General features: G+C 50.0%; 1 protein-coding gene and 1 pseudogene across 1 annotated transcript in view; both read left to right on the top strand.

Moving 5' to 3' along the window:
- The first annotated feature begins 161 nt into the window (after positions 1 to 161).
- Positions 162 to 10,419, top strand: LOC144216843 (E3 ubiquitin-protein ligase TRIM36-like; annotated as a pseudogene).
- Positions 10,420 to 11,027: 608 nt separating this feature from the next.
- Positions 11,028 to 11,549, top strand: part of TRIM36 (tripartite motif containing 36) — a 32,499-nt gene continuing 31,977 nt past the window's right edge. The window contains exon 1 of the mRNA XM_077746294.1: positions 11,028 to 11,144. Within this exon, the coding sequence (XP_077602420.1) occupies positions 11,118 to 11,144 (27 nt within the window). The 5' untranslated portion in view covers positions 11,028 to 11,117. The remainder of the gene's footprint in view (positions 11,145 to 11,549) is intronic.

An 11,549-nucleotide genomic window follows, 5' to 3' on the forward strand; every position in this document is an offset into this window, starting at 1 on the left:
GAGCGGACCCGCTTTTGTGTCGCTGTTTGTCTCTGCAGCCGCCAGACCCCGGCGGGAGGCGCGCGGGCCGCGACCCCCGAGGAGGCGGGGCCTCGGCGCGGGGCTCCGCCTGGTGTGCATTTCACTGCCAAGGCCGCCGCCGCCGCCCTGGTTTGTTCAGATCCTCAGCCCTGCCCCTCCCGCTGCACCCAGAGCCCGGGACTCCGGACGCGGCCGCCCGGGAGCCCTCTCCGGCTCCATCCCAACCCAACCCGGCTTTGGGCTGTTCCCCGCGCTTGCTCACTTTCCCTTGTTAACCGCATCCTGGAGCGGCGCTTGGCAAAACTCAGACTAAAAAGAGCGAGAGGCGAAAGGAAAAAAAAAAAGAAAAAAAAAAAAAGAACAAATTCGATGCACCCGCCTGGGTCCTCCAGAGTTTGTGAGGGGTCGTAACCATGTCCGAGTCGGGGGAGATAAGTGAGTTTGGCTACATCATGGAATTGCTAGCCAGAGGCAAGGTAAGTGCTGGGGCACGCGGTGTCGCGGCCTGGGCCCCCTCCCCGGACACCACCTGGGCCGTCACTGTGGGCGTTCGGGTCCCTTCCAGTCCCCGCGGAGGGCGGGGGCCGGAAACCCGGGCCGCGCTCCCATCCAGGGCGTCCCAAACAGCCGCAGAATGCAAAGTAGCTGCCTTTTCTTTATCGCGCCGCGTCTCTGAAATGAGCGACGGGGACCTGGGCAGCTGGGCGACGGCGGGGTCTCACGGGTCGGCGAGGGGCGCGACTCAGCTCCGGGAGATGGAAAGAGGGTGGGGCGTTGGCCTTGGGGACAACGACGCCCCCAGGGCTGCCCAGGCGTGGTGACTTCGCGCGGGTGACCTCGAGCTTCCAGGCGCGCAGCGCGGAGCGGAGGGTCGGAGGCGGGATCGGGTTCAGCGAGCAGTGCGACCGTGTGGCGGGTAAACAGAGGCAGAACCCCAGTTCGCAGGCCCTTGGCATTGTCAGCCCTCTTTCCGGGCCCCTAGTCACTGCCCGAGGCCGAGAACATGTCAAGCAGCCTGCTTTTGCACGGGAGGCTAGGGGGATGCCAAGGACCGGGATTTCGGGCAGGCACCTGTCCCAGAGCCGGCTCCAAACCCTGGCAGGCGCCGTCGGTGGCGCCTCGCGACCACGCCCTGNGTGTCGGGAAACGGCAAAGCCGAGCCGGGCGCGCGCAGCCAGGGTTCGCAGCCCGAGGAGAGCGAGAACCGGCGTCGGCCTTTGCCCTCTGCACCTGGAGTTTCCAGCTAGGTGCTGGCACAGGGGAGAAAGGGGCTTCCTGCGCGCGTCTTCGGGAAGGAGAGGATTCCGCAGCCCTGCCGTGAGCGTCTGAAACTTGGGGCTCACACCGCACCAGCCCCAACTCCGCTAGGCTTTAGCTTTGAGGGCAGACAGTCCCGCGGCTCCCCGCACTCCCAGGAGAAAGCGCCCCCGGGGAACCTTGCGCCTCCCGGGATGCTCTCTCCTTTTCTTTTTTCTTTTCCTTTTCTTTTCTTTTTTCTTTTTTTAAAAGTACGTTATTTCTGACAGAGAGAGACAGCGTGAGCAAGGGAGGGTCAGAGAGAGAGGGAGACACAGAATCTGAAACAGGCTCCAGGCTCTGAGCTGTCAGCACAGAGCCCGACGCGGGGTTCAAACCCACAAACCGTGAGATCATGACCTGAGCCGAAGTCGGACGCTTAACCGACTGAGCTACCCAGGCGCCCCTGCTCTCTCCTTTTCTGCAAACACGGAATACACTCATCTGAAATAGAATGCTGATTAGCATCTCGAAGACAGAAGCCGTGCTTCGGCCCCCGCCCCCCACCATTGACACCCGGGGCCCAGGAGTACACGTGGAGGACCCTCTCTCCACTTTTCTTTCTACCCTGGGTTCTAGACCGCAGCTGAAAGGGGCTTCAGGCGCGTGCGTGGGAACACCAGGGCCACCATACCCAAGCTTCTATGGAGGTCCCACCCTTGGGAAAGGAGAGGGCCAGAAAGAAGGAAGCGCTGGCTCAAAGGAGGAGGCTTGCAGCCAGAGGGTCAGAACCCAGCTTTCTTAAGCGCACAGCAGGATCCAGGCTGTCCGCGAGACCTTTGGGGACCGGGGGTTGGGGAGGAAAGAGGATGCCTTTTGCTGATTACAAAATAAATGAACCACTCTTGATGCGGAGGAATGGGGTGATAGAGAGGCGAGTTCTTCAAAGGGAGTCAGAAGTGTATTTATTGGCTAATACTTTCCTTCAGCACAGGCCCAAACTTGCAACTCCTGAGAGAATAGCTCTGGGGTGAGACCCGGTGATCTGCACGTCGACACCCCAGGTGATTATGAAGCAGACGGATGAACTTCCCATAAACACCGAATGGGCAAGTAGGGCAGCACCATTAGTGAACCCTTAACACTTATAATAAAACCAAAAACACACCGCTCGGCATTAGCCATGTGTTCACAAGTTCTTACTGAAATGAAACGGCGAGAGCAAAGTAACCTGGCTTCATCTACTGAATGTGCCTCGCTCAATAGCCACCCACCCACTCGCTAGGTGGACCCTCTACACTAGGTTTCCCTGCCAAGCACCTGCAGCAAACAAACGAGCATTCTCCACTGACTTCCAAGGTTAGAGAGATGGGTGTCCCTCTGAAATCTCTGAGGTTGGAAAGCAGGCTCTTGCTGTAAGAACTGAGGACAGTTCCTCTTCCCTGGGCCTTTTTTTTTTTTTTTTTTTTTTTGATGGGGTGGGGGTGGGGGATTAGGAGTAGCCTCCTATCCATTTCCCATCAAGCTTATTCCCTGCCCACTCTTAACCTTCCCACCCCCACTCCCTTTAAAATCCTCCTTATGTATGTGATTACATAGGTTTTCATCACTGAATACCTCTCCGAGCATAAGCCAATGAATTGCAGACCCTTGAGACTGACTTGCTTTATTTTCCTTTGGGAAGTTAGATTCCACTGTGGCGTTCAGGTTTATAAGGTAAAGAATACTGTGAAATGGCTCTAATGACACCAAGTCCCCTGAGTTAAAGGAGAGCAGAGGCCCATTATCTTCCTGCCCCCTCTCCACCCATCCCCTTCACTCTCCTTCTCTGCCCCCCCCACTTCCCTTCCCTTCCTTTCCTTGAAAGGTAAGAGGAATGGCTTGACCGTCATCCTAATTTCTTTCACTTTTCTCCCATGGCTTTACAGCTTTACGAAATTAACACATGCTTGTTTGCGTATAACAGACTTTACATGAGGTTTTACAGAGTGAAAAATGGCATTTCACTCCTCCCTCAAGAACCCTGCCTTCTCCCGGGGTAGCAGTTTCTTGTGTGTCTATTTCCAAATAATTAGCTTTTTGTATGTTCTCTGAAGGTGGGGAGGTGAGCCCACATTCATCCAAGAGTAACCTAAAACCTGCATCACAAACTTGATCAACCTATTTTGATCAGCTTATTTCTCTCTCTTGTGATGATGGCTTTAATAGTTAAAGCACACAGGAGTCTCTACCATTCTGGTCTTTCCGCTCAGCACACGATGCCCTGGAAGTATAGCTAATGCCTGGGGTAATTCTCAAGAGGTTTAAAAATCAACGTCCATTGGGGCGCCTGGGTGGCTTAGTCGGTTAAGCGTCCGACTTTCGCTTAGGTNTTGTTGGCTGGTTGGCTGTTTTTTTAAATCTCTTCTGTATCTCATCTCTTTGGACTAAAATAGACCTTTCCAAATCTGTGGTCCATGTTTAGGATTACTCAAAGCCGTATTTTCAAAACTTTTGGGCTCTAGAAGGGTTTGGCTTATTAATTTTTTTTTATCATCTTCATTCACGTTTTCCCATTGCACACTCTGGAATCCTATCATGAAGATTTGATGACAATGGAAGAATTGTCCATACAAAGGGAAGAATTTATGTTCCGTGTATGTCTTTACAGTTAGACAATTCAACATATTTATATTCATGTGTAAATAGCCAGAAAGTACTACTTGTTTTCCCCATAGTTCAGTGGTTCCTGTTCAGACGCCTCCAAGAAGTATGATAGTTTGAGCAAAATAAAAGCAGCTTTGGAAAACTTACTACTTAACTTTGGTAGAACAACAAGTGATAATTCCATTATCTGGTGAATTATTACTTTTAACTCTGAACATCTCCGAGGCATAAAAGTTGCAGGAAGCTTCATAAACACAAAATTTAGTGTGAAACCAGAAGGTACTTGCACTCGGAAAGAATTAGGTTTAGAAAATCCTCAAATCTAGACTAATGGAAAGTCTTAAAACCTCTCTCCCGGGACCAAAACAAAAATACCACCAAATGATCCGTTTCGGAAGGCTCAATAGGTACTTGCTCACGCAACTGAAATTTAAACTGGGTGATAATGCTAAGGTTGGGTCCACTGCAAAGTATTCTTTAAAATATTTTTTTTATCTTGGGATTGGGTGAAATGTGTGCGTTGTTGGGGGTAGGAAAGGCAAACGGAAGATTCAGACTTTAGCCATATCATTTGAAACTAGCCAATTTCATAAATATAATTTTCCTCTTTTTTTTACTATATTCTTCAAAAGATACTTTGAAAAAAAAGGATCTTAAACTACTTAGTCAAATAATGCTTACATCATATTTTTTATGCAACTGTGAATTACATGTTGTGTATTTATCTGTGGGCAGTGTGATAGGGATGCTGGAGGGAGACCCAGGTTTGAATCTCGAGGCTCCTTGGTATCTGGTGTTGTGACTTGGATGGTATTCCTTAATCTCCGGTTGGAGGTGAAGAGCCCTGACCTGTCTAAAGGGAATCATCCCTGTTCACAGTGTTATTGCCAAGATTAAATGAATATTTTATGCAAAGTTCCTAATACTGATCTTGGCACGCACACAGTAGGCCCTTAAGTGAAAGTTGTTACATAGTCTAGCTACCATGACAACAGAGTTGGGTTTTCAAACACCTTTATCCAAACTGTGATTACTAACAAGTGGAGATAGGAAGTTGCCAGTCAGATAAAATACAGCATGTAGAATCACATTTGAATTGCCGAGAAGCAACAAATGATTGTTTTAAAAAAATTTTTTAATGTTTATTTATTTTTGAGAGAGACAGAGTATAAGCAGGGGAGGGGCAGAGAGAGAGGCAGATATAGAACCTGAAGCAGGCTCCAAGCTGTCAGCACAGAGCCCCGTGTGGGGCTCGAACCCTCATCCTGTGAGATCATGACCTGAGCCAAAGTCAGATGCTTAACCGACTGAGCCACCCAGGCGCCCTAACAAATGATTGTTTTAATAGAAGTAGGTCTCTTGCAGTATATGGGGCATATTTATACTAAAAAAAAATTCATTGAGTGTCTGAAGTTCAAACTTATCTGGGCGCCCTGTGTTTTTGCTAAACCTAGCAACCCCAAGTGTAGGAATAACATGTAACTCAAAGGGGACCTGCTAACAACATCCAAATATTGTTGCTCACCTCAAGTTGGCCAAGAGGGACCAGCCAGTTCACTCCTGCCATTCACGGAAAAATGTCTGCAAGAACAATGCTGTGTCCTTCTCATCAAATTTCAAATTACTGGGCTGGTGCTCCTGGTTAGTAGGGAAATGTCTGTCGGATTTTCTCTCAAACAAACAAACAAACAAAAGCTTAAAAGTTTGGGAAGAATAGGCTTCCAAGACATTAAACATTCATGTACGAAATGAGAGTATGTAATCGTGTTAAACTGAGCGGAAAGACTGTAAGTGCCAAAGGAGTTCAGAGTCAGGGGAGCTGATCAATGAAAACGAGACCAATGAGGGAGAAGGCTCTAGATCTGCAGCCTGAAAGATGAGTAGGAGTTGGCTAGGCAAAGGACATCTGAACTTCCGGCCTCCCTGGCTCCTCTCCCCTGAGGTTGTTCCCATAGAAACACTTTATGACAGGTAAGCTTGGCCTGTCACGGGCTTGGGTCAATAATTGATGACTGCCATTCATTGTCCTTTACCTGCAACCTCTTGGTGCCCAGCGGTGTAGACCGCGCATGGGCCAGCCTCCTGGGACCCCTGTGATTTATTTCATTGCTCTCCTGTTCCCAGGGCTCTCTTCACTTTGTACACAGGCTGTCCATTGACTTCAGAGTCCCCAACAGGGGGCAACAGTATAGGAGGATGTGGCGCTATCGCCATGTTGCCACTTGTTCCGGACACGCTAATGGAATGGCACCCTAGCTGTTTGATCTCAGACCAAATGGATTAAAAGCCGGTGGTGTTGCACAGCACTGACTGAAATATGCACCATGGTCATTAGGACCCGACTCTGCCAGGAACTTAATCTCCTGTTGGGTATCAGGCATCGGTATGGAAGGAGACCAACCAGGTCAAGTGTAGCGAGTAGAGTGGATAGCCTAAATGGTAACAGGTTTACATTTTAAATGTCAGGAACTAAACACTTACTGAGCCTCCCTCCTTTACCAAACCTGAATGGTGGTAGTGGTGGTATGTGTGTGTGTTTGGGGAGTGGCAATTATTGGTAGGTGAACTAGGGGAAAATTGACAACATCCTTCCCTGACCTTTTGGGCTTGATGAAATATATAGATGCAAGATAGCTCATGCCTGTGAAACAAGAGCTATTAAGTAACAGCAGATGAGATAATGTAGGTGAGAGTGCCGAAGGTCTGTGGACTTGGTGGAGGCGGGGATAGGTGTGGAGTAGGCTTCCTTGTGTTGAACTTTGACCTGCATTTTATTTTATTTTATTTTATGTTAACATTTATTTATTTTGAGAGAGAGAGAGAGAGAGAGTTGGAGGAGAGACAGAGAGAGAGAGGGAAAGAGAGAATCCCAAGCAGGCTCTGCGCTGTCAGTGCTGAGCCCAAGGAGGGGCTCCATCCCACCAACTGTGGGATCCTGACCTGACCAGAAACCTGGAGTCGGTTGCTTAACCGACTGAGACACCCAGGCACCCCTGACCTGTATTTTAAAAGAAAGTATCGGAGGTGTTGAGTTCCTGACTCTTTGTTTCAGCTCAGGTCACGATCTCACTAGTTCGTGAGTTTAAGCCCTGCACTGGGCTCTGTGCTGACTGAGTGGAGCCTGCTTGGGATTCTCTCTCCAACCCTCGCCCTTGGCCTCTCCTACACTCATATTCTCTCTCAAAAATAAATACATTAATTTAAAAAGATAATAAAAGGAAGTATTCGAAAAGGAGGTGCTAGGGTACTCCAAGCTAGGAAGCGGTAGATACCCAAGGGATGGCATGCGCGATGTAGATTGGGAGAATAATGATTAAAAAAAACCAAACAATACAGATCACTCATGTCAGTCCCACCTAAAAGCCTTCAAAAGCTTCCTGAAGTCGGCAGAAAAGAAGCATGGCATTCCAGCTATACTAGACTCCTTTTGTATTATCACAAGTTTGCCAGCCCGTAACCCTTGGCCCCCAACACACAACATTCACATGCACATGCAACACAATCCATTCACATGCACATATCCCCCCCCCCACCCCGTCCCCGCCCCCCGTTGTGGTTCCACACTACATCCTTGTGGTCTAGGACCACAGCTTTACTCTCCCTGTCGCAAATGGAGGTATAAGGACAGAGAGACCCTTATGGAAAGTCATCTGCAAATACTTAATTGATAGGCTCAGTCTGTATTCTAGGCACTGGGAACAGAGGCTCAGGGTGGGCAGGGGAATTTGACTGTAAGGATGAGAAAGGACAGGATCTGAGAAGAAACAAGAAGATTTGAAAGCTGACCAGAGGTACAGGAGAAGGAGGGAGGAGACTTAAACAACAACAACAACAACAAACAAACCCACCCACAGGATTTTCACTTGAGGAACTGGGAGGGATCTTGGTATGTTTGGTAACCGGGAAGCTAGAATGTATGGACCAAGGCCGGGGAGGGGGAGGAGGGTACAAATGACTAGAAACGTGGGCAGAATGGTTTAGAATGGCGGTTTCATATTTGGCTATCCTCCTACCCCTTCCCCCTTTAAGCTTTTCAAAATTTATGGGTTAATGGTTTAAATGAATATGGATTAAAACCTCTATGGATTATGTAAATTGCATTAAAAAGTTTCCAGAACTAAGGGAGCCTGGGTGGCTCAGTCAGTTGGGCATCTGACTTTGGCTCAGGTCAGGAGCTCACAGCTCGTGGGTTCGAGCCCCGCGTCAGGTTCTGTGCTGAGAGCTCAGAGCTTGGAGCCTGCTTCAGATCCTGTGTCTCCCTCTCTCTCTGCCCCTACCCTGCTCACGCTCTGTCTCTCTCTCAAAAATAAATAAACATTTAAAAAAGTTTCCGGAAGTAAAACATGCACACTATAAAGTGCAAACAATAAAATGCAATGTGAGACAAAAGTGTCCTCTACACCTGACTCCATCCCCTTACGTCTCCACAAACCTTTTGCTATTTTTTGTGCTCTATTTCAGAGAGCTATTTCTTTACCTATGTAAGCTTATAAGCCTTGTCTCATCTTTTTTGGCTAAAGTGGTAACGTACAGAACTCATATGGCTTTTACGTTTTTTTTTTAATGTTTTATTTATTTCTAGGAGAGAGAGACAGACAGCATGAGCAGGGGAGGGTCAGAGAGAGAGGGAGTCACAGACTGAAACAGGCTCCAGGCTCTGAGCTGGAAGTCAGCACAGAGCCCGACGCGGGGCTCGAACCCATGAACCGCGAGATCATGACCTAAGCGAAAGTCGGACGCTTAACCGACTAAGCCACCCAGGCGCCCCGGCTTTTACGTTTTAAAACAATTTTTTTAAATGTTTATTTTTGAGAGAGAGAGAGAGAGAGAGCATGAACAGGGAGGGGCAGAGAGTGTGAGGGAGACAGAATCCAAAGCAGGCTCCAGGCTCTGAGCTGTCAGCACAGAGCCTGAAGCTGGGCTCGAACCCATGAACCATGAGATCATGACCCGAGCCAAAGTCGGATGACTTCAACTGAGCCACCAACTGAGCCACCCAGACCCTGGGCTTTTTACTTTTTTAATACAATGTTTTAGGAATCCTTCCTCATCAGTACGGTCATTTCAACTGCTGCACATGGTATGGTTGTACATCATGGATGACAGATAATATAGATTCTTTTTTTTTAAATATTTTTATTTATTTCTAGGAGAGAGAGAGAGAGACAGCGTGAGCAGGGGAGGGTCAGAGAGAGAGGGAGTCACAGACCGAAACAGGCTCCAGGCTCTGAGCTGGCAGTCAGCACAGAGCCCGACGCAGGGCTCGAACCCACGAACCGCGAGGTCATGACCTAAGCGAAAGTCAGACGCTTAACCAACTAAGCCACCCAGGCGCCCCTAGATATTTCTTTAAATAAGGTCTGAACAAGGACTTTGTACATGTTTTTGTGCACACCTGCAAGCCTCTCAGTAGGAAATTTTTTAAGTTTATTTTGAGAGAGAGAGAGAGCATGCACAACTGGGGGAAGGGCAGAAAGAGAGAGGGAGAGAGAGAATCCCAAGCAGGTTCTGTGCCTGAGACTCCGGCTCAATCCCATCAACCTTCAGATCATAACCTGAGCCGAAATCAAGAGTCCAAGAGCTGAATGTTCAATTGGCTGAGCCACCCAGGCAACCCCCTCCACCATAGGAAAATTCTTAAAAGTGGAATTGCTTAGTCAAAGGTATACACATTTAACATTTTTGATAGGATTTGCAAAATTTCCCTTCCAATACGCCATCCCAATCTACAGCATCACAAAAAAAGCTTGAATGTGCCTAGTTCCCCACATTCTTGCCAAATGTATTAAGATTGTATTTGAACTTTGAGAATCAGGTGGAAAATGCTATCACATTGAAGTCTGCTTTTGCATAATGGAAGGGCGGCTTTCAAATTTATTTTCGGCCAAGTATTGTCTATACAAGTTTAATCCATAGCTCATGTTAATGAAGTCTTCTAATCTCTTTTACTCAGTTAACTAGTTCATTTTGGACCAAAGTGCTATTCAAGTGGGCTGATGTGAGTTTACAGCCAGAGGGGAATAATTTAACCCAAAGAACAGTATGAAGAACAAACACGGATTTATGCTTTTTAATGGCTGCGTCTTTTAAAAGTATATGGGTACATGGTGTGGTACATGATATGGGTAACCAAATTGTGCGGGTATTTGTTATTTTCCTCATTTCCCTCCTGATTAGGACGCTGCAGAACCTGGGGGAAGGAAGCAGCCTCAACTCCAGCACGTGGGGCCACAGAGCAGGCATTAACCCGGATCAGACTAGTCCAGGCACTGCTTGGCAAGGCATTCATCCTCTCTACACCTCCTCATCTGTGACCTGAGGGTTTTCCATTAAATACAATTGCTATGGTCCCTTGCTGTTCTTAAGTCTACACAGCTACGCCGGTATTTAATCTCCGGGTTAGAGAAGAGACTACGCTGCTGATCGTCCTGTGGGAAGACGGAGGAACTTTTCACACGGAGAGACTTCTCCCAAATAGAAAATACAAGTGGGAAGCATTTCAAAACCTAAACGGGATTCCTCTGTTGCAGCTCTGAGGTCCCTTCACCCAGCTGTTTAGAGCGCCCGTTTCCCCTGTTTCTACGTAAGGATGGAAATAGCCAGCTGGGAAGGCGGTGGCGTGATTGATCCAGCAACACGGCTTCCAACCATCGTAGGTTAATCTGTTTTTCGTTCGCGGTGAAACGAGACAGAAGAAACGCCCTTGAGAGCCGAGGCAGGTGAATCCTGCACTGCTGGTCCCTGAGCAGGCGAAGCACCGCGAGGGCGCGCAGGTGCCGGAGCGGCCCAGGACCTGCGACTCCCCTTGCCCCGCGCCCTCCGTCCCCAAGGGGGAGCCGCAGGGCGGCTGTCCCGACGGGGGAGGGGCGCTCCCGCGTCGCCGGCTCTGGACCCCTACCCCGCGCCACTTGGAGACACGTGTTGTGCGTGCCGGCGCTGCGCCCTTGGGGTGCCAAAGCAGAAGGAGAATGAGTGGTTCGTGACCAGTTAGGGGATGTGAAGTTCACCCGACGAATTGGGCCGGAAGAGAAGGAGGAAAAGCTGGGTGGGGATGGGGAGCAGCTAGGGGAACCCCGGGCCCGAGAAGGGGTGGGGCGGGAGGGTCTCGCTGCGGTCANTCCAGGGCCGCCGCAGGGACCCGCCCACCAGACCGTGCCGGGGCCGCCTGTGCCTCTTTGGACCGTGCCGTTGATGACACCTGGCAGAAGGCTACTATGGAAGGGAATGGTTCCGAAACGCTGGTGAGTGGGTGACGGGGGCCGCCGCCCCATGCTTCCCTGCCGGCTCGTCGGGACCTCCGGGTCAGTCTTCTCCGCCCTGAGTCGGAGGGAGCCTCTCCTCACGAGGAGCGAGGGCGGGCGTGTGGTGGCCCCGCTTCCTCTTCGCCTTCCGCGCCCCAGTTCCGCAATCCGAGGCGCCCCCCTCCTACATCTTGGAGGGTTGGACCCCGGGTCTTCTGGGCCCGCGAAGGGGCGCCGCTCGGGTGGGGCCATCGCCCACCTGAGCACCTCGGGGGATCCGGGCGGGGCTCTTTAATGGGGTCCTGGCTGTAGGCTTGATTCGCCTCCAGGAGTCGCGTGCCCCGCGCGTGTCCGGCCGCCCTTTGTCCCGGAGCGTCGCGGCGCCGGGGCTCGGGGCCCCGCGGG

Source organism: Crocuta crocuta, unplaced genomic scaffold (genome assembly GCF_008692635.1).
Source record: "Crocuta crocuta isolate KB4526 unplaced genomic scaffold, BGI_CrCroc_1.0 scaffold218, whole genome shotgun sequence".
NCBI classification, from domain to species: Eukaryota; Metazoa; Chordata; class Mammalia; order Carnivora; family Hyaenidae; genus Crocuta; species Crocuta crocuta.